General features: G+C 40.2%; 2 protein-coding genes across 5 annotated transcripts in view; one reads left to right on the forward strand and one right to left on the reverse strand.

Annotated features, from left to right (window-relative positions):
- Positions 1 to 19774, forward strand: part of ITGBL1 (integrin subunit beta like 1) — a 211786-nt gene extending 192012 nt beyond the window's left edge. For both annotated transcript variants that reach the window (XM_036831493.1, XM_036831494.1), the window contains 3 exons: positions 10363 to 10509; positions 17978 to 18091; positions 19052 to 19774. In XM_036831493.1, coding sequence (XP_036687388.1) covers positions 10363 to 10509; positions 17978 to 18091; positions 19052 to 19143 — 353 coding nt within the window. In that variant the 3' untranslated portion in view covers positions 19144 to 19774. The remainder of the gene's footprint in view (positions 1 to 10362; positions 10510 to 17977; positions 18092 to 19051) is intronic.
- A 372-nt stretch (positions 19775 to 20146) lies between these two features.
- The window catches only part of FGF14 (fibroblast growth factor 14), a 621870-nt gene continuing 615249 nt past the window's right edge, over positions 20147 to 26767 (reverse strand). For all 3 annotated transcript variants that reach the window (XM_036831495.1, XM_036831497.1, XM_036831496.1), the window contains one exon: positions 20147 to 26521. In XM_036831495.1, coding sequence (XP_036687390.1) covers positions 26385 to 26521 — 137 coding nt within the window. In that variant the 3' untranslated portion in view covers positions 20147 to 26384. The remainder of the gene's footprint in view (positions 26522 to 26767) is intronic.

The raw sequence follows: 26767 nt of genomic DNA on the forward strand, positions 1-26767 counted from the left end.
TATGACATAGTAAACCTGCTGATAAGGGGATCACAAGTTCCTTTCACAAACGTTTATGTAAATGTACTTAACTATTTAGAAATGTAAATTGCAGTGTAGTACAGTAGTTAAGACTACAGGCATGAGGCTTTCTTGGTTCCAACCTTGGCTCTGCCACTTACTCCCCATATGACCTGAGGCAATTTACATAACCCCCATTTCTCACCTATAAAAGATGATTATAATATATCTCTTGTAGGGTTATTGTGAGATTAAGTGAGCTAATGTGTATAAAGTACTTAGCACATGTGTCATATGTATATACATTAGATATTATTATCATTAGTGTTATATACATATAGAGAGAATGAAAGACATAACCGCTCAGGTGGAATTTTATGCTGTGGATTCCAGTAAACTCTATGCGACACAGAACAGAGCTCCACATTTGCTTGTTAATTCCTTTTGTAACCACAGTTTATTCAGAACTGTGACTGTCTTGTCTTCAATTTTGGACGGCATAGATGAATTCTCCTGTCTGTTCTTTTTGCATAATGCAGTTTCTATCCTCACACTTGACACTGAGCTACCAAATCAAAGGGGCCATATGCATCTCAGAAGTATTTTTAGTGGCTCTTACTCAGCAGGGCACCTTCCATGGAGAAGCTTCTCATGGGTTTGCAAGCAGGGAGGAGCACGGGTAAGAAGACACTGGCCATTAGGGCTTGAGTAAGAGCATGCATCGCCAAAGTTTCTGTATTTCTCAGTCTATCTAAAAACATCCATTATCATAAGAACATCTCTTCTTATTTAATAATATCCTATCATGTAATAATTAAATCAGCAAATACGCATTGCATACTTACTCCGTGTAAAGGCCAGCACTGCACCTTAAACACAAGCATGTCCTTAAATATTTTTGATCTCCTTGATGCCTTTACCTCTGACCTGTATGTCTGCATTCCTCTTGGTTCAATCTTCAACCCATGGAAACTTGCTCTGTCTCCCACCATTCTGTATAACCGACTCCCTGTGGTTTTTCGTAATTCTTAGTTGCCCAAATCCGGGGTGCCGTTCAGGTCTCATTCTACGTGACCGCTTTTCAGCATAGAGCTGTGGTTACTCTACTCAGAATCCCCCTTGACATGGTCTCCTGGGCCTCAGAAACACCTTCCCCCTGTTTCTTCTCTCACTTCTCTCATAACCACTTGATCTTTTTTTCTTGCTCATCTCTCAGAGCTTACCAATAAATCTCAGCATTTCCCTAGAAATGGCCTTTGCATGTCTTTTCTGCTCACTGTTTACTGTCCTCGAGTAATCTCCGCTTCTTTCTTCCTCTTTTATCTTGAGGTCAGTGTCTGCCAAGATGATTTCTTAGCATCATTCCCTCCTGGCTTCATACTCTTCAAATTCGAATTAAATATTTCCAATGTGGAAATTCCTCCACATTCTGCATGGTTGAAACTGAAGTAATCGTTTATTTTTTTTTCTTTAATTCAAGAAATATTTGTTGAGCTCCAGCTCAAACAGCTCAAAAACTGTTTGCCAGCCCTGGAGATTCACTGGTGAATCTATTGGAGTTGATGATTATGCTTGAAGGATGACATTGAGAAAGGAAGGATAATGAGGTGGATGGTCTGAAAGGAGAAGCACTAGTTCAATGGAAACATACATGATAGGGGATTTGACATAGACTGGAGGCTACGGAAGGCTTCGCTAATGCCTTCATATCTGGTAGAAACGATATGATGCATGACATATGCTTGACATGTATTAATCAGCTAAGCATCATGACCACCATACTTGGTAATTGAATGCATAGAATGTAGCCAGGTGAGGGGAGATGGGTGCGACCCAGGAGTCACAGAACAAAGTGTGCCAAGGCATATGCGGGAATGGAGGGTGACATGTTCAAGGGATTTTTGAGAACTGGAGAGAAACCCTGTGTGATAGGAGATGAGAATGCAAAGGGGAGCAGGGTATGACAGATTTTGTCAACCGTGTTAATGATTTGCGGCTTTGCTCAAGCGATGATCGGAAGCCATACAAGGGGTTTACACAAGACAATAGCGTTATCATCCTGTTTAAAAAGTACCTCTGGCTGCCAGGTGAAGTTTGGATTGCTGGAAGGAGTGTGTATTTTTGGGGTTGGTGGGTGAACGTGGATTTAGGAGATGAGTCCTGGTGAGAGATGAAGGTGGTTTAGCTAGATGGAGGATGGTAAAGATGGAAAAACTTGGATGTATTGGAGACAGTATTAGAAATAATATGGACAACAGGCTAACAAAACCCTTTACCTTGCTGCAAGAGACTCTGACCCTCTGTTAACCTCCTCACTTCAGCTCCCTGGAAACAGATGAAGATGGTAGATGCCAATGTTACCAGGCAACATTGCTCATGGTAATGTGACCTGTGATCGATAAATTTCAACTAGATTGGGAGGGATTGTGAATGAACTATGAATGTCTTATGGGAATGCCATGGTTTTTGGCTTCCATGAGTGCTGTGACTCTGCCACCAGGCACGTCCCTTGCGGGTTTTCTGGAAGCTATGCTGAAGGAATAATTAGAAGAGATTTTGGGCTCCTATGGGGCATAAGACTTCTAAGCCAGAGAAGCCTCAACATCTGTGCAATACGGAGTTCATTGAAGTGTCCACCTCCAAAACAGGACAAAAAAATACATCTGTTTTAGATTTCTTGATTCACCAGCTACAGAATGTTTTGGAAGGAAGTTGGCATCATACGAATCAGCAGTTCTGTGCCTTGAGGAAGGAATAGCAGCTACTTTGTTCAAAGCATTGGGTCTCCCCATCACGTGGCAGCCAGTGGGGAACGAATCTCACTACTAGGGGTGTGTGAAACAGATTACCATCATCCCTCTGGTGTAGCTTCTGGGAACAAAATTGACATCACTAATTTGGGTAATTTTCTCAGTTCACTGCCAGACACCGAGCCATAGTGTCTGTGGCCTTTCACCTGGAGGGACGGACAAGAAGCACATATCTAATGTGTGGCCAGAGATCAAACTGTGGGTCCCTGGCTCCAAAGCAGGGACTCCCTGAGCACTTTAGCAAACAAGGAATAAGTAAAACCAAAAATAACTGTAAACCTACCTAATCAGCGGGCTCATGAGAACCAAGAGCCAATGATGTTTATCCACCTTCCCAACAATCACACTGAAAGCGATTAAACCAATTCTGGGAGGCTGGTGTAAATGAGCAACTGTACCTGAAGCTGAATGTAAGCAATTACATAATTTTAAGCAGTTCAGTTTTGATTACACCAAAATTACAACCTGAAAATGAGGGTCATGACAGTGACGGGCAAAGAGAAAGTCAATAGGAAGTAAGGCTATGCCTCACTTACTTACTGGTAAGTCATGTTCAATGATCATAGACCACATGTGGATCTTCTCAAAACATCCCTATTAACAGTAAAAATTTTATGTGACCTACAAATGCATGGATTTCTTAAATCAGATGTCACTACTGAAAAAAAAACACACTTCGTCCAGAGAGGTAGTCCCTGAGATGTATTCATTTTTAGGGTACTTGATTTTACAATTTCATAAGGAAAGTATATCTACATGTTGGCTCATGTGTGTTTAATTGTTTTGAACTAATAGAAGCTAAACCAGAGATCTCCCTCCTGTACTCCATATACCCAGGTTGAGACTAAGAAGTGGACTGCTTATTGCTTTTCCTTTGTCCTCTCTGCTCCTGAAATGAGACTAGGAGTCCAATTTAAGAAACAAGAAGGGATAATGAAGAACCACCTCTTAACTATACAGTCAGTTCACATTTCATTTCTTCAGGGAGTTCTTTGGTTTGTAGCTGCAATTTGAAGAAGATCAGGCAGCCTGAGATTATGAGTGCAGTGACCACTACCCCCCTCCCAGGCATTGCTGGAACTCTCACACTGAGGAAGGTTCAGACCACTCACTCAGGCCACGCCTTTCTTAGCTGGACAATGTGGGTAGCAGTGTGTTTGTCTCCAAATTTCATCTTAAAATCACAAACCTCTTTCCTGAGTTTGTAAGTGTACCAGTGTTGGGATGCACCCTGCAGGCCTATAAGCTTTGTAGTTGCCCAACCTGGAGACTGAAGAAAGAGACATCAATCGTTTATCGGACAGGAGATCTTACAAGTCTGCAGCAAAAGATCCTGGAGTGACACCGCACTATTTATGGCAGACAGCAGGACATGGCAGCAATCTTTGCTACTCCAGGGAGGAGGAGGTTGCCATTTATGGGGGGAACTGATGCCAGGTTGGCTCATCAGTTACCAGGGCAACCAGGGGCTGGGGCAAGGGGCAAGTACATAAACAGTATGTTTATTAAGCCTATAATTGAGAGGATTGGGTAGTCAAGTGAGTGAAGCAGGGACTGGTCGAGCAGGGGATGTACAGAGAGCAGGGGCGCAGCCATCTTGAATGGCCTCACCACACAACCAGTTAGGACTGTGTTCAGCTACAAGCCTGCAGATTGTCACTTCAGGGATGGATGGATGGTGAGGTGACTACCTGAGAGCCGTCAGAGTCCCACACACCTTCTCTCTTCATTTCCTCTCTGCCCTTCAAGTATGACTTCTGTCGTCACACTCCTTGAAAATCTCCCATTGTGTTCATCTTCCAGGAAAGAAGAAAGGGAAAATAGGACAAAGGACAAAGGGCAAAGGATAACATGCTAGCTGAGTCTGTCCCATTTTCTTTGGAAGACAGTAGCTTTCCTGGAAACCTCACCCAAGAGATTTTCTCTTATATCTCACTTATTAGAACTAAGTCCTAGGGGCACCTCTAGGTCAAAAGGAGCCTGAGTAATCAAATATTTTCCAGATGAACTGTTATCACCTCTCTGAAAAAAATGAGGCTTCCACTAGTAATAACAAGGGGAAAAGAGTATTGGGCAGGCAATATGTAGTATCTGATGCAATTAGATACCTTCATGTGTCAGTTTCCTAATTGAGAACCGTCGCTGCAGTGTATTGAGGAAGTGTGTCTCAGAGCCCATGGATTCATTGGAAATGTCATTGTCTAGAGCATCACTGTTCAATAGAATTTTCAAAGATGATAGGAATGTTCCACATCTGCCTTATTCAATACAGTAGCCACTGGCCACATATGGCTGTTGAACACTTGAAATGTGACTAGTGCAACTTAGAAACTGAATTTTAAATTTTACTGAATGTTAATAAATTTAAATAGTCACATTGACTAGTGATTACTACATTGGACAACACTTATCCAGAGCATTCTTGGTGAATATTTTGGTGTGGGGGAAGGGAAGAGAATAGGAAGAAAAATTTCTGTTGCTCGGGGGGAGTGCCAGATGCCAGGAGGTAAGTATCTGGGAGAGGATGAATGGCACTGGAAATGAAAATTGAATGGAAAATTGCTCACCTGTATGAAGAGTTGGGAAGTCACGTGAAGGCAGATTTAGTGGACTTCAAATGATTCATTAGGCTGGTTCTCTCTACAGGTTCATTCTTGAATGATCTATCATACACTTATTATACACAGATAACCTCACTGTGGATTCTACCACCAAGCAGAGATGTTGTTCTCACTGAATGGTGTATATAGATGATTCTCCCAGTTCTGCTAACCCTGGGTGTTCCACTCATAGGCCTAAGAGACAACTTAGTAGGGTTGGTCTGGCAAAAGTTGACTGAAACTACTCTTATGACCTTTATGGTCTTTTTTTTTTAACTCCAATTTTCAGGACCATTCTACTCAATAGGCCTCCTTTATGGAATACTCTCCTTGTCATCTTACAAGACAACACAGTCATCTCATTTTTCTTCTTCTTGACTGGATGACGCTATTTATCTGGCTTCTCCCCTCTACCCTACCCTAAATATTGGAGTTTCTCAAGACTTATTTCTCCCTAGGTGAGCTCATTCACTTCTAAAGCTTTAAATGCCATCTCCTTTTGGAAACTCCAACACATACAGACCTAGCTCCAACCTGTCCTCAAATGCCAGGTTTGTGTCAGCTGCTTACTTGGCCTCTCCTTGGTTGTCTTAAGAGTATCTCAGACACACAAGGTTCAAAATGGAACTGATTTTCTGCCCTCAACCTCTCCCTCCTGCAGCTTCCATATCTATGAAATACCATCGTTACTCACAGGATTTCTTGAGTCAGAAAACTAGTCCTTTCTTTCTCTCACCTGCCACATACAATCCAGCAGCAAGTTCCATGGGTACCCCCATCAAGGTAGATCTCCAGCCACTTCTCCCCATTTGCACTGCCACCACCCTGCTTGAAGCCTGCATCACCTTTCACTTGGACTCTGCAATACTCTCTCACTTTCCCCATCCTCACTTCCTCCCAACACACCTTAATTTCTCCCACCCAGTTGCCAAAATGAATTTGCAAACCATAAATTATAACACATCCCTCTCTCGCATAACACCTTTCTATGATTTCCCCTTCCTCCTGGAATAAAATGTAGACGCCTTACCAAGAACAAATAATTTTCTATGTTCTCATTCCTAAATATTTCTCCAACTTTATTATTTTTTCATTTTTTCTTACTCATTACTCTCCAAATACATTGGCCTTTTTTTCACTGCCTATAACATGTGAAGCTCTTTCTTATTCCGAGAATCTTCATTAGCTTTTCCAGAACGTTAGCTATCTGGCTCTTTCTCAGCTGCTGGGTGTCAGAGAGCTGGCCACTCCAGTTTATAATGTTCTCTCTGCTGAATCTACCAACACCCTCCTTAATTCTTCCATAGCGCAAGTGTACTTGTTTCCTCATTGTTATTTGTTTTTTCCCCTGGTAGCCTATAAGCCCATGAGAGTAGAGCTAGTAAAATGCCTAGTACATAATAAAAAGTTCTTGAGTGGATGATTAAATTATTAGAGTTTATAAAGAAGATATTATTGAAAGCTTTAAAAAACATTTTTTAAGTAAAGAGAAGTCATGTAAATAGCAAAGCAAAACATTTAAATACCAATGCATTTTGACCATTGTCCGGGCTAGATGCCAACTTAACTTTGTGGAAGGATGTGATAAATGAGCTAATAAGTGAAAAACAATCTCCTATTTCCTTGCATATAAATTTTATATTAAATTACTTGTGGTGAGGCATCATTTAGTCATTCTCAATAATATCCTAAATCAAAGGCAGAATGTCTTTCTCTGCCATAGAGATTAAATTATTCCAATTATGTCAAATGATGGTAATTCTTACTAACCCAGGGCTTGTAAGAAGCATAAACATTTGAAAAGTCCATAGCTTGATGGTATTGATGCTAAAAGCTCTTTTTCTTTTCCTCCTCCTCCTCCTCCTCCTCCTCCTTCTCCTTCTCCTTCTTTTTGTATCACACATTATCTGCCTCCAAAGGTGGATAACTTGGATAACTTGTCTTGAACTTCTAAAGTAGGCTTCACTTTAAGTGGACTTTTGTTTTATTGGAGAAGTCAAGATAGAATCAGTTTCATAACGATTCATTGAGTATGTAACTCTTACACAGATTTGCTAACTTCATTCCACTCTAAGGACATAGAAATAAAACAGAGCCATCAAAGAACAGTACGTTGACTTTGAAGGACAGTTTATTAACCAGATGACCTGTAAACATGTCCTGTATTCAGTTTATGGTTGTCAGTTGGGATTTGTGGGAAAAAATAAGAAAGGGATTTTGTTGAAAAATAACCTTACTCTACAAGTGTTTTTTGAGGCTCCACTATGTCTAAGGCAATGCTGGGCACTCTGAAGACTAAAGTGATGGATCAGACGTGATTCCTACCATCAGAGAAATCAGTCAAGTAATGGGTCTATCTGATACATAACTGCATATTACAAGGTAGAAGACAAAAATGTTACACAAGAGGTGAAAAATAAGATAGTATAGAAATTCAGAGGAGGGGAAGATGAATTCCACTTGGGGATATTAGAAAAATCTGCCAGAGGTGTAGTCACTTTCCCTGAGTTTTGAAAATTAAGCAGGATCTGGTTGTGTAGAGTAGAAGGCATGGATTCCTGTCTCACCAAAGTCATGAAGTCTGGAAAACACCGGAACTATGTCGGGAAAGATGAGTGGGTCAGGAAGTGTATGAAGGGGAGAAGAAGTAAGGTTGGAGAAGCAGCTGGGAATCTACTTCAGGAACCTAAGACATAAGGAAGGTTAAAGTAGGTGAACTTCATCCCATAAGCATTAGGGAGTCACACAGTCCTAGATCTCAAGGCTGTGACGTGAGTAGAGTCATGTTATGGGACGCTGAGAGTGAGAATATTGGAGAAAGACGTGACAGAAGGTTTCTCAAAGGTTTCTGATGGTGATAGGAGTGGAAATTTTGAGGTCGTTTCAACAGGATCTGACAGCTCTTTGGATGAGGGAAGTGAGAGAGAGTCAAGTATGATCTGAATCATTTTGAACTGGTTGGCTGGAAGGAGAGTTGGGCTGTTAAAAGAGATGGGTGATACAGAAGAGTAGCTTTTGGAAAGAAAATTATACATGCAGGTCTCGATGTATCAATTTCTGATGCTAGTAGAATACGAAGTATGGAATCACGGGAGAGGAATTTAAGAGAGATTGAGGGGCTGGAGATAGAGCCCTATAATCATCGTGCTTATCTGAAATCCTATGATTTGATGAATTTTTCAAGAGAGAAATGGTAGAGAGATAAGAGAAGATGATTAAGGATAGACAATCAGGGGATTCCTACATTAATTGGGTGAGACAAAAAGTAGAGGAATAAGTAGACGAAGGAGGAGGGTTGAAAGGGTCAGGAAAGTCCAATGTCATGAAAACCAGTATAGGAGAGACTTCTTAAGAAGAAAGTGCCTACGAACGTCAAATGTATACCTTCATACTATGCAGCAGTTTAAAAAGACAGGAATTAAGAAAAGGCTCCTACGTGTCTCAGACTGATAGTCATTGTTTATTTTCCAAAATGAAATATACAGGCAGTGTGACGTGGAAAACAAGGGGACATTGAAATTAGAGAAAACTGGAGTCAGGTTCTGATCCTGTATGGTTGAGTTGTGTGATTTGAGGAAAAATTACTTAATCTCTCTGAGCCTTAGTTTCCTGACTGTAAAATGGTGATAATGCTTGACTCAAAGGGCTGTGGTGAGATGCAGTTCAATAAATCAACCTATGGACAAGACGAGGCTGGCAGAAATAGGTCTGTTAATCCAGGTGTCTTTTAAGTTTGCCTCCCATTTGCTTTCCATTCACTTCCAGATGGTCACGTGTTACAGAGAAATATCACTTGGGTCATGAGTACTTAGGTTTTTTAATCTTAACAACGAATTGCAAACAATTAAATGTTGGCTACCAATCCCTCCTTGTGCAGAAATGAGTGTAGGAAGAGGCAGATGGAAGAAGTTTACTATCGGAGATCCTGCCAGAGCAAATGGTCAAGGCAGAATGGTCTCAAAAGATCCAGTGGGGTTGAGCAGTCTGAATGACGATTTGATATGTCCCTGGAAGTAAGGCAGGGACCACCATGCCCATTTGATTTTGCATCCCCTGGTGCCTAGCAAAATGCTCTGTTCATAGTAATTAGTAAAATTTTACCAAACAAATAGCTGTTTTGTTTGTTCTCTTTGGAGAGATCTGGCTGTAAGGTAATGCACGTATAGGAAAAGAATAGAGCATTGATGGGAAGAAAGAGAAATTAACATGGAAGATGATGCAATTGAATGGAGTGTTGGTGGCTAGCGACTAGACAGATGTATACGCCAGTGTGTAAGTGTCACAGATACAATGTTGCATACACACCAAAGATAAACATCCCCAAACCAGGAGCCAGTGACGGAAACCAAAGGGGAGAAAAAGATATGAGTCTAAGCCTCGTGCTGTTTTCAACTTCTGTACAGCAACAGGGAGACACCATTACTTACACTTATATCTGTTCTTATTAGCAAGCAGAGGAGCACAGGGAGAGCGTAATATAATACCAGATGCCATTTGTATGGAGGTGAACCTTTGGTTTTTATTTGTAAACGATAGGAGAGTAATCAATACATGGGGCAGGCAGTGGTGACGTGACCAGCCTTGCAAATTGGTCTGGGTGTCAGGGTGTGCACAGTGAGGAAAAGCCTGAAGACTCCATCCTGATAAAAATGCAAATGGAGAAGTACTGTGGATCAAGAAAGGATGGTCACATTCCATTTTAAATTGTTTCAAGCTTTCTTTTCTCTCTTGAATCCATCTCTGATGCGACATTCAGGAGGATTGTGTTCAGCTAGAACTCTGTCGCGAAGTTCTTTTAAACACTCACACGCCAAACAGTGCGTAAGAAGACAGTGTGTTGGCTTGATAGGAAATGAGATACTCTGGTTTACATATTTCTTTCCTAAAGACTGTGACTCAGCTGGCTCTTTGCCCATCTACTCCTCTCACCCCACCCCGTGGTTGCCTCGCAGGCCACGGCACGTGTTCCTGCGGTCGCTGCGTTTGCGGGAGAGGATGGTTCGGGGAGCTCTGCCAGCATCCGCGCAAGTGTAACCTGACGGAGGAACAGAGCCGGAGTCTGTGCGAATCGGCAGATGGCGTACTGTGCTCGGGGAAGGGTGAGTGTCCGCTGCAGCTTTGGACAGAATCCCTGTTCTGACACGTGGTTTATACGGCAGCACGTACAACCAGCTTCTGCAGACTGCACGCTGCTGAACGCAGACCCCTCTGTCCTCTGCTCAGACCAGACTTTAAGCTTGGAATTTCTCCCATTCAAACGATAATGGAAATTATTATCAGAAGGAGAGTCTCAGATATACCTGTGTGCTGCTTTCTTTAGTTGTAAATGAATTCGTGATAGAAAAATGGGTTTATCTAAAGCTCCAGGGACCATAGCTCACATGCACACACCTCCTCTGCGTGTGCGGATCTAAATAAATGCCACTATAAATGAAAATGCCAGAGATAACAAAATAATTTTTAAAATAAAAAAAAAAAAAGTTGCCAAATGAAGTTCAGGGCCTGAGAAAATGAAATGCATGAGACAGGTTTCATGTGAAAAGATCCCTGGGCACTTGCTATGTTCAGCGTCACTGCTGAATAAAAAGAATTGATGATTGTATAAAGAAGAAAACCAACAAGGTAGACTGGGCACTGAATGGGCCAAAAACACAAAAGGATAATTGTTGGGTTCACCTGTGAAATGGCGCAGTCGAGAACCGCAGAGAAGTGATCACAAGCGTCTAAACTGCGAACAAATAGGCTTTGGGAATTTCAGAGGCTAAATATGTAGATGCGTGTGTGGAGGAGGGGAGGGTTAGGGATGTGAGGCTATAAAAGGATACTACATATTTCATTTCATAAAAAGGGGAGGAAAAAGTACACGGGTCCCGAAGTTCTGGTATAATTTTCTTTGGTCTGAAAATCACCAATTTTCCAATCACACATGTGTAACCTAATATAAAAAAAAAAAAAATTTAAGCCTTCAAAGTGGTTATAATCTTCAAGTTGATTGAATAGGAGCCACTAACTCAATCAAACATTTACCACAGAAACAGATTCTAGAAGAAAAGCCACCCCACCAGTGCCCCTTCCCCACCCCCAAAAGGGCAGAACAGGGTTTTTTTTTTCCTGAGCAGAGAAAGAATACTAATTAATAGATTGAATTTTAGCTATCTTGATGTTGATGCTTCTGTATAAATTCTCCAGGAGACTTTAAAATCCTGCTCTCACAGTGCCTATGGGCCCATCTAGGAGGCTGTCACATTCCTCTTTGCTAGTGACTAGGAAAACACCTAGGAAGATTCTGGAAGTGCACGGATTCTCACTAAATTTTCCGGAGCTGCCCTGCAGGGAACTAGATGTCCTGGAGCTTCCCAGCTCTCTTCTTCAGCTCACTAGCCTCCTTGCAGAACAGATGATCCCCCCCACCCCTTTCAGACAGGGCAAGGCTCTAGCTGAAGTTGCATTTACCCTCAAACACCTACCCTGGGGCAGGATTAGCAGGTAAATATCTTTCTGAAGAAGACACAGGGAAGAAAGGGAATCGCTGAATACCGATGGAGGAGCCCTCAGAAACAGGATGTGCCCCGGAGATGCGCCCCTAAACAGTGGCTGTTGCTTCACCTCTCTCTCAAGGCTGATGCTGTCAGGTTGAAGGGGACTTCTTGACACAATTGCAAAGGTAAAATCTGATGGATGCTGTGACCACGTAGGGTGCCGGGAGGAAGGCTGAAAATTGATACAAGCATGATCATTTCAAAAGAAAACAACGTTCTTGGTTTCCAGGAATCTTGTATTTGAGACTCGTGTTTTCGTTGTTCAGGCAAGGAGGCCATGCCCTCAACCTAATGCAGTTACAGCAGTCAGGTGGCTCTCAAACGAGTTTAAAGCAATCACTGTGTACCCAGTTTGTTCTCCTGTTAAATTCAATCTAATTCCAAGTCCCGAACAAATCTCGTACCAGTTTGGTTCTCAGGGGGGCCTCAGCTTCTGGAAACACTTTGTTTTGGGTTCAGGCTCTGTTGGGAGAACCAAAAAGAAGGAAGGAGAGGTTAAAAGGAAGACAAAGGGAAGGAACTGAGGAGGAAGAGATTAATAAAGAAAACAGGGAAGGAGGTAGGGATGGAATTAACCTTCAAGGATGAAACAGGAAATAAGAAAACAATGCTATCAGATCAGAATGGAGGGTATAAAAAAGTACTGAGGGCTTCCCTGGTGGCGCAGTGGTTGAGAATCTGCCTGCCAATGCAGGGGACACGGGTTCGAGCCCTGGTCTGGGAAGATCCCACATGCCGCGGAGCAACTAGGCCCGTGAGCCACAATTACTGATCCTGCGCGTCTGGAGCCTGTGCTCCGCAACAAGAGAGGCCGCGACAGTGAGAGGCCCGCACACCGCGATGAAGAGTGGCCCCCACTTGCCACAACTAGAGAAAGCCCTCACACAGAAACGAAGACCCAACACAGCCATAAATAAATAAATAAACAAATACTTTAAAATAGGAAGACTCAATTTAAAAAAAAAAAAAAAAGTACTGAGAATGACTAATTTGTCTGAGTTGGATTTTTTTGAGCATAGGTCCAAACACAATATCACAAAGTTTAGGTACTTTTAGTTGGTTTTCCATAATGGCATTATCCTTAGAATAAGGATATTAGCTTTTCGTATAAACTCTACTGAATGAAGAAACCCTGAAAAAATTAAGAAATTAATTTTTTAATATGAATTTTAATTCATATTAAAAAATTTGTGTGCTTGTTTATATTTATTTTAAAAACCAGCAGCTGTGTGTGTATCTGTTTACTAGACACACTATCACATCATTAACAGTGTCCCTAAGCAGGTCTTGGCTAAGTTATGTCCAATTGCGGGTGCTGGAAGAAAACACAAAACCATGCTCACCGGACTAGTGAATAGCACTCTGTCATTGCCCAAACTGAATTTCATTCCAAAGGAGGAGTTGTCCCTTTTCAAGAAATAAACATTCTTATTAAAGTCATTACATTCTTAGGAGAGTGACTCATTTTTTAGCCTCATAAATGTAGAAAATGTAAAAAAAAAAAAAAAAAAAAAAAATAGGTTGACTAAATATTGGCCCAAAGGCATTTCCTCAAAATGAAACAAAACAGAATAAGAAAATCTCTTTAGTTAATGCCTTTTCTAATTGTTTGCTTTGGGTGGTGGGAAATATATCCATGTATCAATGAAGAGTTGAAAGCATCTTTGTCTAAACTATTTGTTTTTCCTTCAACGGGTAGAGAGTTTTAAACTCAGAAGGAAATGTAAAACCTGCCTCGAGGCTGTACGTTTTGAGATTGCTGTTAGTGATGATGGTGGCATGCCTAGTGTTGGCAGCAGCTGGCTGTGGGCTCCTTTCTTTTCATTCTGGAAGAATCCATGCTGGACTATAGAGCAAGAAAGGTGCTACAAGTGAGATCGTGGACCTGTGTCTTTCAGAGAATAGTGGGGATGCAGAAGTTATCCTTGTCCCCATAGAGGGCACCATCCAACCCCCACCCCGAGAACCACAGGAAAAGCAGCTCATGAAACAGACTAAGGGTCTTCAACATGGTGGCAGAGAAGGAAATCCCTTCCAAGTTATTTAAACTGGGGCCATGTATTTCTGGATACATCTATGGACTTGCCAGAATGCCATGTACTTTGTCCTCAAATTTGTAAACGAAAACCCCTCACCCCGATTTTCACAAAGGAAATCGAGTGTTTTTCTTTCTCCGATCACGGGGCAGGTGTGAATAGTGGGCCTGAGATCCCCAGGGCACTGCACTTAGCAGCGCAGACCCGGCTGAGTGTTTCCAGCAGAAAAAACAAGGCTGAAATGTGTGCTCCCCAGGAGCTGTGAATAAAGCCGTCACCTCAGGAGACGATGAAGAAATAGCGTTTTATTTCTTTACAAATTTATAGCCAAGACAATAAATCTCTCCACAGAAAAATTTAAAACAAGATATACATTGTCGTGACCTTCATAACAGATGGAAGAGTTAGTACAATAGTGAAATCTGCCTGCTGGGATGTTGGTTTGCAGCATTTTGTCAGGCTTGATGGACGAAAAAGAAAGTCCGACTCTGTTAATGGGGCAGCTGACAAAGGTGCCTCGCCCTTATACTCAGTTGTTTGCGGGAATAACCAGAGATGATCTCAGAGCCAGGTCTCCCCTAAACTTAGCTACCTTTGCAGAATACATGATATAATTTATAGGCTGTTTGTTTGGGGATTTATTTATTTGGATCCAAGAATACACAATAACCTGTTAACCTGTTCTTACCCTGATAACTTCAACCCAGATCTAGGTGATCCACTCTGATATCCTTAAAGATGCCGTTGTGTGACAATGATTGTAACTGCATGTCGCTCAATGACCCCTTACACTCTTATGTTGATACTTGAGTAATGCGTCGTCCAGATTAAGTCCACGGTACCTCCACCACCTATCCCACCCCTCCGCCCGACCCGTTCTCCATCTCTGGAAAAGAGAAAGGGTGAAAGTCATGGTTCAAAAACCAGTCTTCACTCCATGCTTTAGTTGCCTCACCCGATATGGCTGTCAGGGCAGATCTGTAGGACACATGTCTCATTTTTTGAAACTATATGAAAGTTTTTTTTGTTTTTGGTTTTTTTTTCCCCTGGGAGAGGCATCACAGGTAGGTAGATACAAGAGTAGATTGAATCAGATAGGAATCTTAGGTTAACGGATGTACTTTCATTTTCTCATCTTTGAAGGCAGAAGAATTTCATTTTTTTCCCCTTCTTGTGTCCTAAGGGTGCTCTGAAGACAAATGAGAAAATGTGGTTGATTCCCGAGGAATGGAAGCCTGTGAGAAGCGCAGAAGGGAGATCAGAGCTCTCTTTAGGGTCCTTATACTAAGAAAGACAATAAATGGGTCAGTGACATTGTGGTCATGAACTTACTGCCCTAGAGATCCTGCCAAGATGAGGCAGCTGCTCCCTACAGCTGGATTGGGTCTCACGGGTGTGAGTGGAGCCCGGCCAGCTGAGCTGAACAGTTGCTCCCCTCTTGGCAGTCATGTGGCCTGTGCCTGTCTGACAGAATCCTTTGCCTAAGCTTTTCCCTTTCTAGAGGTGGGCAGTTTGACCCCCAGTTACTGATGAAAACAGAGCACTTTACAACCAAGGCGCTGCTATAAGAGGTCCTAATAACAATCACGATGTGTTAGTATTACATGCTATTCCTAGTTTCACAAGCAGAAGAATTTCCTACCTCTGAGAGGCACGAACAGGAAAGAACAACACAGCTGGGGAAAACGCTGACTGAGAAAAGCTACTTTTTCATAGCACATACAAAAATCAGTCCTCATTTTTCACTTTAAGTATTTCAGTGACTAGTAGACTTTTGGAACTGGAATTTATTTGTCAAATGGTCTATCCATGATACCATATTAACTTTAGCTGAGCTTACCAGTTTTAGGAAAATACTTTGCTATAGTCTGAAGCTAAGCATTCCAGAAGCAAGAGCAGTAATTAAAATAGTTCCAAGGCCAGAGGTAAGTTTAAAAATGAAATGTGAGATCTTTTCATGAATTGTGACAAAATACAAAAAAAATATCCTAGGCGTAAGATGTGAATATCATGGACAAAGTCATTTACTTCTGCTGCTTTGTAGAAATAACTTTGGAATGCAAAGGAAATACTATTTTAGAAACAACTGAAAACAATCAGATTCTTCCAGTAATTACTCATGGAAATAAAGCACGAAATGTGGTGCTTTCTGAGGAAATTTCAATGAAAAGTCAATGAAATATCCCAAGTTGTTTTTTTGTTTTTGGGGGGTTTTTTTGCAGATATGTTGCTAACCATTTAGTAAATGAGCAGTTGAATGGTGAACACTTCCATGCCTAGAAATTTGAAAGAAATCTTTAAAACTAGGATAAATAAGTTTCTAAAATAAGGTAACACTGTACCTGAATGAGACCAAGAGAGAGCCAGCCTTCCTCACAGACTGAGCTGGAAGGCCCCGCTCACTGGTTCCTAAGCAACCATCAGGCTGTCAGACACTCATCAGAACTGAAAGTTGTCTAGATTTTACTGAAGAGAATGCAAATCAACCAAGACCCTCAGGGAAGCAAGTCAAGACTAAATGAAATCATGCTGTGCTTAAGCAAGGACTTAACAAATGTAAACCCAGCTCTGAGGACATAACTAGTACTCCCTTATTTTCCACAAGACAAGGAATGTGGAAAGTTTAACTTGGCCATTGGGGATTTTTGCCACTAAAATGCAGATAGTCCTTTCCATGATATGAAATACCACATGGTGCTTAATGCTTGCGATACATTTATACAGATCCTTTCCTGATTCCATGGTATGAGGAAATCCTTTTCTCTAGCCACTTTACTCAGTTTGTTAACTCATTTTTTAAGCACTATGCTTCCTAGAGGCACTAATGATTGATTCCTGCCCCTCTCCGACTGTATTTTGAACTTACCGAGTCTGGAATTTTGTTAAATAGGTCAAAGTACTTTTTTCTACTTCACAATCTCTTAAGGTGACTTTTGACCAGAACAATTTAGTGATAAGCATCTTTTAGTAAAAGGAAAACATGTTTGGAAAGACTAACCTGTCCAAGGAAATAGAGGGAAGGGAAAGTCCTTTTTATGTGTTTTCCTTTAAATTTTAAAGGTGACTTTACTGTGGTTGTAGGCGTAATTTTGCCACGTGGGGTTTTATAGGCCATCAGATGAAGACATTTAGACTGCGAGAGCTTTCTTCCCTTTGTGACACCATTTAATCGATATATTTTCTCTTCTTTTAAACATATTTAAATAATTAATAAAATTATTTCTCAGCAAACCAAAATGTTTTTAATAACCAGAGGAATTTTTAAATTAGTGACATTAATTAAATAATTAATTAAAAAGAGGGGATGTGTAAAGTAATGGAAAAGGTGGTTGGACCTAGAGCCTCATAAAAGATGAACATTTTGGGGGGATTAGAGCTATCCTTGATTATGGCAGGAAATCCTGAGAATGAAATCTGATAAATTGAATATACATGAGTTACTATGTGTGTATTTTTAGCACTTTAAAGAGCTACCCAATATACAGGCGTGTCCCTATTTTAAGAAAATCATGTAAACAAAAATCCAGAATTGTAAGCACAGTAATTTAGTATTTCTTTTATTAATAAATGCATCCCCACTTAATAGAACTTGCTCTTCAATTCCTTTAAAAAAACAAGCACCTTTAAAGCATGATTCAATTCAGAAAAAAAAAAGAAGAAAAAAACATCTATTTTTGAATACCTTTTTTGGAAGGCCATCTCTAAGAATCCACCACATTCTGCTGTCACTGACATTTCAACCAGGCCGGGCCATGGAACATTTGCTCAAGGCTAATTGCAACTGTCTAGATCCATAATGAAGCCTTTCCTGGATGACCTTTACGAATTACAGTTAAGTCAGGCTCCCCTCTGAGCGACCGGCTATTCAATAAACGTTTCCCTTTGGAGGATAGGTTATTAGAAGTCTGTTGTCGCTGCACTGATGATATTCTGTTCTAGACGGAAACCTTTAGTTAAGTGGTGACAGCGAGTAGTGCCCTTTGTGATTTCAGGTTCTTGTCACTGTGGGAAGTGCGTTTGCTCTGCCGAAGAATGGTATGTTTCGGGAGAGTTCTGCAGCTGTGACGACAGGGAGTGCGACAAGCATGACGGTCTCATCTGCACAGGTGCAGTATCAGCCTACCCTACCTGTCCTGTGTCACGGCGGGCAATAGAGACGGATGATACCCACCGCGTACTGCCGTAGACAGCTGGGCGGGAGCGCGTCCGGGTAATCAAGACCCACTCTTCATAGGAAGTCACTGCAGAAGGGGAGTGGGCATTGGCGGACAAAAGTAACCACCCCCCCAACTCACACATATGCAGTTACATACTGAAAAGAGAAAATAATCGTCTTGACAACCATTTTACTTTGAGCCTGGTGTAAGGAATGGAGTATCATTTTAAACAGGACCCGGGTACCACTAATTCAAAGACGGTTGATGTATTGGTTGGCTGCAGGGAGTGGGGGGGTGTGTGTATTGGGGGGATGAGGGAGACTTAGCAGTGTCATAGCTACTGCTCTCCCAAGTTATTGAATCCTGATAATCGGTTAGAAAATACATCTGCTTGAACAAGTTACAGGGGAAAGAGAGACATGTTATGTTTGTTCTCCTTGTTTCTAGTGGAAGGTAAAAGATGAATGCTTGTGTATGTCATTAAGCTAGACATTCACTCTCTGTCCATCCCTATGGCACAAGGCTCGTCTTCTAGCTGATTCCTCAGCTTACCTCATTCTATGTCAGGGGACTTTATGGTTTTTAGCATTTATTCATAAGTCAGACATAACTTGCTCTCTACAGGAAAACAAAATTATGACACGGAAGCCACCTGGAGTGACACAGGATGGTCACTATTAGATGATACACAGATGGTGGCATCAAGCAGATGCCATTAATTATGTGAAAAATCAGATTTCCCATAGCTGCTAAACAAGATAATGATAAGATGGCTACAGAACAGAATAAGAAAATCTGCAGAGGATGAATGAAATGGTCTTGATTATGAACTGCTGTGGTTTAGAATAACATATTTTAACTTGGTGACTTTCGATCATGATAATGACTCCCCTGTGTACTTTATTGCAGGGAATGGAATCTGTAGCTGTGGAAACTGTGAATGCTGGGATGGATGGAACGGAAATGCATGTGAAATCTGGCTCGGCACAGAATATCCTTAACAATCCATGGCAGAGAACTGGATTCTTATTTTTCTAGGCCATTAGAACATATAAATGCAGAGGGAACCATATATAATCATCACTAGGACAGGTCAAACAGACCATTGTATGTTTTTCTATTTCTGAATGCCTCAGTGAAATCTGGGTACCCATTAAAAATGAGTTAAGCAAATTCTGATGTAAATAACGCCAGAAAGATTTTTTTCTACCTTAATGTACATCAGTGGTTCTCAACAAGGGCAACTTTACCACCCAGAAGACATTTGGCAATGTCTACAGACAAGTTTCATTGTCCCACTGGGTGAGGTGGGAGGGCGTGCTATGGGCATCTAGCGCGTGGAGACCAGGGTTGCTGCAAACATCCTCTGGTGCAGGACAGCCTCCCACAGCAAACAATTATCTGACTTCAAGTATCAATGGTGCCTGAGCTGAGAAACACTGAGTTACACGGTTGTTAGAAATGCACACCCCTATACAAGAAAGACCATATTAGAGTCTAAGGAAAAGACATATCCTCACATAAATCCATTGACCATATTTTGCCAGTATTTCCATATGGAGACATGAGGTATGTGGTATACAAACACACATGGGGTAGGAGAGCAGGCAGAAACTACATCACCAGTGCTTTTGAAAAAAAAACTGGTCATTTTAGCCATTAAGTCATTTGTCATTTGTCTAGTCCCACTTTAAATCCACACAAGGGACTTCCCTGGCCGTCCAGGGGTTAAGACTTCGCCTTCCAATGCAGGGGGTGCAGGTTCGATCCCTGGTCGGGGAGCTAAGATCCCACATGCCTCGTGGCCAAATAAAACAAAACAAAACTAAACTAAAACATAAAACAGAAGCAATATTGTAACAAATTCAATAAAGACTTTACAAATGGTCCACATCAAAAAAAAAAAAAAACTTTGAAAAAAATTAAAAATAAACTCACACCAAAAAAAGACTCAAGATTAAGGAAGATATGAAAAATGCAAAATTCGACATTTTTAGTAAATGGTGACATAAGTTGCTTATATTCTGTGTCAGTATATATTTGCCTACTGAGGATTAACCCAAAAAAATGAATTTTTATTCAGGGGTATCTATTTTCTGTTTCTAGAACATTTTTAAAAACTGGGCAAGGGTTACATATACAAGAAATACAATTTTTTTACTGTTTACTCCATGGTAACTTGCCTTTTAAAAAGACAACATATAGTTAGATATATGATGGGCCTGAAATATACATTCACTTCTCTTAAAAGATTCTTATTTATAAGGATACATTACTTACTGGAAAAGTAGGGGCATGCAAAGAAATCAAGAAGAGATACTATAATAAAAAGTCTCAAAAGCTCAGAGGATTTTTTAAAAATCCAGAAATGGCTGCAATAGAAATTACAAATATTCACTCAGTAATAAGAACAAAATGTTTATTTTCTTAATGGTGAAATTCTGCTCTGTATGAAATTCACATTGCATTATGAAAATGTACAATAATTTGGACTTCCCTTACATATTTACAGTTAAGTCTACTTATACACATTACTCTAGGCAACCTTTAAATATTTAGAGCTAATAAAAACCCCACTTTTTTTCTAAATGTGATTTATATTTTGTAAAATCCTAGAATAATGTAACAAAATCATTTCCATATTGTTTAAGATGAAAATTTTTGCTTGGAAATTTTACTTGATGATGTAAATATTCTAGAGTCATGGCTTGGACTTTTCTAAGTCAAATCACCAAAAATAAGGAAAATATGTATCTGCTGAGTTACTTAAAAATTTGATATTGAAAATTATTTAAGAGAAAATTTAACTGATGCTGATTTTTATAGTACTAATAGTGTTCTCATACTTGAAGAGATTTATAAAATTGTCATCTCCTGAGATTAAGGAGTGCAACCATGTAAATTGTATCTCTGTTATTAAGTATGTCAATTGATATATCAGTTTTTGTAAAATGAGGAGACTATAAGCAGTCAAGAAATAATACAGATTGTACTCTTTCCTCTTCTCTATCTAAACACTTTAAGCCTCAAACAAATCTGTTGTCATTGTTCAGTTGCAATTTTGATGCCTTATGTGATGATGCATGAACATCGGAATTCATTACCTTATCCAGCCATCGTAATACAAATGACTTTCAGTTTCCCCTCTTGCAGAGCCCTGCTTTCTATAAAGGACCAGATAGTAAATATTTTAGACTGTGGGTCACATACATCTCTATAGAAGATTCTTGTCTGTTCACGTTTAATACTTTAAAATGGAAAAAATAAAAATAAAAACCTCATTCTGAGCTCCTGGGCCATAAGAAACAGATTTCAGGCTGTATTTGGCTTGCAGCCGAGCAGTAGTTTGCCATCCCGCTCTACTGGTACGGCCCTTAGTTTCCTGTCTCATCACGTTACCCTAGGTGTGTCTTAGTTTTCTTATCATTCTCTATATTTGTTATCCCTGCAACAAGAGTGCTGCCCTTCTTATATTTTCGTGTAAGAAAAATGTCCTCAGCATTTATGCTTTTTAAGAAGTTTAAATATGGAGAAATTACTTTATTATAAAGTTCAGAATGTGATTTGTCCAAATTTTTTGACAAAATCTATTATAGTCAGCTATATTCTGTGGTTCATTTAGCTATGAATTATTGAACCAAAACTGAATTGTAGCATAAGTCACATGGTACCTAAACTCTAATGAATATTTTTCTTTTAAAACAGAAATATTTTCTTTTTACCTCTTTCTGTCTGCTATAACAGTTCTTGTGTGTGTTTTTATGTGTGATTTTTGTCTCTAGCAATGAAACATCAATAGATCTATTAAGAAGTGATTTAATTTACATGTTTAAGTTGGAGAAAAATAAACATAGTTACATGTAAAGACATAAATTCTACCCTTCTTAAATGTAATTTTATACTTTGACTTTTGATTCCATTACTAAGATAAAAACTCCCTCTTCAAAAAAAAGGCAGGGCAAGAACAAACTTGTAATAGGTGGAGGGAAAATATGCAAATTTTGTTGGCTTGTTCGAGTTGGTCGGCAGTTATGGTGGGATTAACGTCAACTGGGAAGGATGTGACACGTTTGCAGATGGTGTTGGCACCAACCCTGCTTGCTTGGCTAACCATCACTGAGGAATTCTTCCATAAAGGACTTTTTAATAAGATTCTACTAACATCCTAAGACCTAAGCGAATCACTATATCCTGTTGTCTTCCTGGACTCTTAGCTAATCTAGATTCCTACCGCACATTGGAAGGAATGGCCTCCACCACCTCAAATGCAGACACAACATGGGGATTAGACCAAATGATAGAGAAAACCAGGAAAAAACAAAAACATAACTCAGCCTTTGTTTGCAGACTCACTATCAAACCTTTGAAACCCTACTCAGTATTTGAGAGAGTCAACAGGCCCTGTGTGCCACTTTGTAAGCTAAGAAAGCTACACTATGAAATGTATTTTACTCCAAAGTAATACTATTCACACCTGGCGTTTGATATGCCTGTGTTTAGCTCAAAAGCTTGCCCTGGATATAGTCTTGTTCTGAAATAACATTGAAAATAATTTTTAATGATTTTCAATTCCTTCTAAAATGGATTTCTTAGTCAATCTGGTCTCTCCTTCAAATGTTAATTCTCACTCTAATATTAGGGAGAAAACTTTAAATGAAGTGATACATGTCTAACTTAAAAAGAGAGAAGTTTTTTTCTTGTTTTTTAAAAAAGAACCAAATCTGATGTCAGTCATCCTGAAAACAGCTGTTTTAGTGCTTTAGGCACTCATTAAGCAACTAGCCAGGTGTGATAAAGAAACTCTTCTTACTCTCCAAGAGGCAAACAATTAGACGGACTGCAGCAGGAGTCTTGAGGGCCCATCTTGAAGCCAGCCCTTACCCCAAACACTTAGGGCAAGGGAACATTTAGAGCACGAATCTCTAAATTCTCCAAGATTTGTAATGACATGATGCTCAGTTCCATTTTACTCTTTATATAGGCGGAACCATTTGCATCTCTTCTATATTTTTCCAAGTAAAGTTGTAGCAAAATATTTTAGAAAGCAAACTTATAGGAAAATAAAATGATGTCACCTGAAATATCAAACCAATGAACATTCCAGAGCATTGTTGAGGAATGAGTGAAACAGTCAGCTACCATAACAAATCAGTAGACATAAGCCTCTCACACCAGATATGGATGCAAAAGGAATGTGATATTGGAAAGAGTTGATAAGATTGACATATGTACATGGAGGTACAGAACACGTGGTGGTTTCTAAATACAAATGAATTCCATCAGATTTACTGTACAGAACACCAAATGTGACAGATTGCACTTACTTAAAACAGCAATTTTTGAGGGGAGAAAATGGTGGACTCTTATCCTGGAAAAATCGCAAGAGCGGTATCGTCAAAGAGCTAAAATTTTCTTTGGCATGGTAAAGGGGGAAAATGAGTTTACCAAACTTATTTACATGACATTTCTCTATATCTGTGGGTGATGCAATGCCATTTCATTACATAAAGTTGTTCAGTGTTTTTGAATATGCCGTCATATAAATATTTTATTCAATATGTTGTATTTATGAATAGAACAAATGATATTCAACACAGAAACTGTACAATGCAGACAAACTCTTTGTATGTAGATTAATACACACCAATGGTTCTTGATACACAGGTCCTACAACATGCAGTTCATCAGTGCTGTCCTTGTTCCATGCAACAGGTCAGACCAGACACAGAGGAAATGATCTAACTAAATCACAAATAACAAGGACCCCTCTGCAATACGTCTAAACATATATTAAGAAAGTATTTTGACATCCATTCATAGGGATAAATGCCCTTATAGATAACTCATGTAAAAAACAAAACAGAGATACACATTTACTGAAATCTCAGTCACTTACAAAAATAAATCTTGTCATAATTTTAACCAATAAACAAGCTTACAGGGGAAAAAGAAACCAGCAAGTAGGGCTGATTATCAAAAACATATAGGTGGGGTTGTTTGATGTGTGTGTGTGTGTGTGTGTGTGTGTGTGTGTGTGTGTGCGCGCGTGCCCGTGCACAGTAGGGTAAGTCCATCTAATTGGAATTTCAAGTTGCCACATATTACAGAATATATGTCTTCCCTAAACAATTGGTTAGTGAAATTCATCTAATGTATTTTAACTTAGCCTGTTAAAAATAATAGGCTTTAAAATGGTGTAACAAGAAATCGAGAGGTCAAAAGAATCATTTTGTTGTATTTGTACTTTAGCACTATCGACAATAAATCTACTCAAACGTTATGCTAACTTTTTATTTATTAAAGTGGAATTCAATACGAAAATGAAATAAGCATAAACAGTTAAATTGATAGTAAATCTTTAATCAGCTAAGCAGGCCAAAATTTTTAAATGCTGGGCAAGGGCTGTCATGGAGACTTAGGAAAGCAGTGACAAAATAATTTCCCAGTAAATACAGTGCAGATGGGAGAAAATGGCGACTGGGTCATCCTTCCACATGGAAATAATAACAAGAGGCCAGTACATTGATCCCACGTATAGTTTTCTATAAATGAGGTTCAGTTTGGTCTCAGTTAACTCTTCTGAGGAGAAAACATTGAAATTTATTAAGTATACACAGAGTTAACAAATATATTTCCAAACAGTTTAGTATCAAACATTTTGAAACTCTTTTTATCCAATATTGAACATTTTGCATGGTTTCTTCACCATGGAGTCAACTATTCATGGACTTTCTTAGTCGTTGTCTTTCCTAAGCTCAGAATTCAGCAGTATTAAATTCCAAAGTAAGTTAAGAAAGCAAAATCAAAGAAAAGAAAAAAAAAAAAATTGTATGGACCGAAAACCTGATGTTTGAACGTGTTGGTTTGTCTTTAGTTTTAATCTAGAATAATTCAACAGACTGCATTCTGAGATCATGGCAAGGCACCTCTAACTCAGCCATTTGGCCACAGGAGCCCAAGAAGCTGAGTCAGAGGTATGGACTGGTGAATTACACAGTACCTGACTCAGCATGCTGAGCTAAAAAAAATATTTTTTTCCTAATATGTCCAGTTTAAAAACTTGTTAAACACCAAAAATATTAAAGTCTAATTTATAACTAACGTTTGCATTGCTGCTGCAGAAAAGAACACAACAGCCGCCTTGCCCATGCTCTGCTGAGTATGAGTGGAATGCAGCCCAAACTGGGGATGGCATTAAGTTTGGTTCATTAAAAACAGGAAGGATTCTATCTGAAATGGATTTAGGTAGCGCAATTCTTGTAGGTTGTAATTATTGATTTTTTTTCCTTTTTTCCAAATAATGAGGATTCATAGATGAAAATGAACCTTAATCAGGCCTACAAGGCCTACAGAGTTCTTTGGACCCACTTTCTCAAAAACCAGTGGGTCTTGCTCGCTGGGCAAGGCAAATGTTACCATTACCAGTAAGCTTGTGATATGTATAAAACACACACACACACAAAGAAACTAAGGGGGATGTCAAACCCAGATCATAGAGCGCTTCTCATGACTGCGTTTGACCCTGTTTCTCAGCCCGGCCACGTGGCCTCGGGAGCACAGTATCTGCTACTGGACAGAGCGTATATGTGTGTTTCATCAGTAGTGTGAGCCAGAGACAAAACTCTTAATCTTTATAGATGCAATGTGTCATAATAGGTTTAGAAGGCTTTCTGTTTCCCTGATCGCTCTCCCAACTAAGCCAACCGCGACAGTTAAGATTGAGAGGAACACAATCCCTGCAAAAGGTCACAGACAGTGGAGCCAGCAGCCCTGTAAAAACGGGAAGAAGAGAACTCCATAACAGCACAGGTTTACAGCATCTAACTAGAAATTACTCAAGAGTATCTGTGTGCTACAAAATCGAACTTAAACACATGGAATTCGCCGAAACGGGACTCAAAAAGGAATATGGGTAGCTGTCAGCAGGCAAGGTATCGAGTGGACTTGTGAAGTAGGTCATTCACGTGAAGTGTCACAGTCACAGAAAAGATATTAAAAAGGCATTCCGTATCTGGTAGGGCATTCCATGGTCTGAGTTGAGCTGGTTATCCAGGTGTCTTCCTGTTGTGAGGGCACAACACGTTGAGATTTATCCACTTGCAACCAAGAAGTTCGAGCCAGTGGGGAGCAAGCATCTGCTTACTGCCGGCTGCTCCTGGGCCCCGGAACAGGAGGGTGTGGCCAGGATAAATCACTCAACGGTGCTCAGGGAGAGTCAGTCACAACACCTGTGAGGATCTGGCTATGTCGTCTTACTTTTGTTGACTGGTTTGCCTCCATTCATGATTGCAGACGCGCTTGTGCTTTTACTCGGCGTCACCCCGGCTTTTGGGACCATTTCTCCGACGTCATGCAAAGATGGTTCTCGGTACATGGCAACTAGTGACGGGGAGGGCAGGAGGAAAAGGAGACGTTACCCGGTTAGCTTCACACACAGACCTCAGCTGTTGGCCCAGTCCCGTTTTCCCTGAAGTCAAGTAACCCCATCAAGAGGGAATTCCTGTTTTAAAGCAGTAAAATCCAGCCCCCAAACAGAAAACATTACTTCCTTGGCATTTTCTGGTTTGTGTATCCAAAATACAAACCTGGGGGCACCTGCATTTTTGTCTAGGAGAGAAGGTTTAA

The sequence above is a fragment of the Balaenoptera musculus genome, chromosome 18 (assembly GCF_009873245.2).
Source record: "Balaenoptera musculus isolate JJ_BM4_2016_0621 chromosome 18, mBalMus1.pri.v3, whole genome shotgun sequence".
NCBI classification, from domain to species: Eukaryota; Metazoa; Chordata; class Mammalia; order Artiodactyla; family Balaenopteridae; genus Balaenoptera; species Balaenoptera musculus.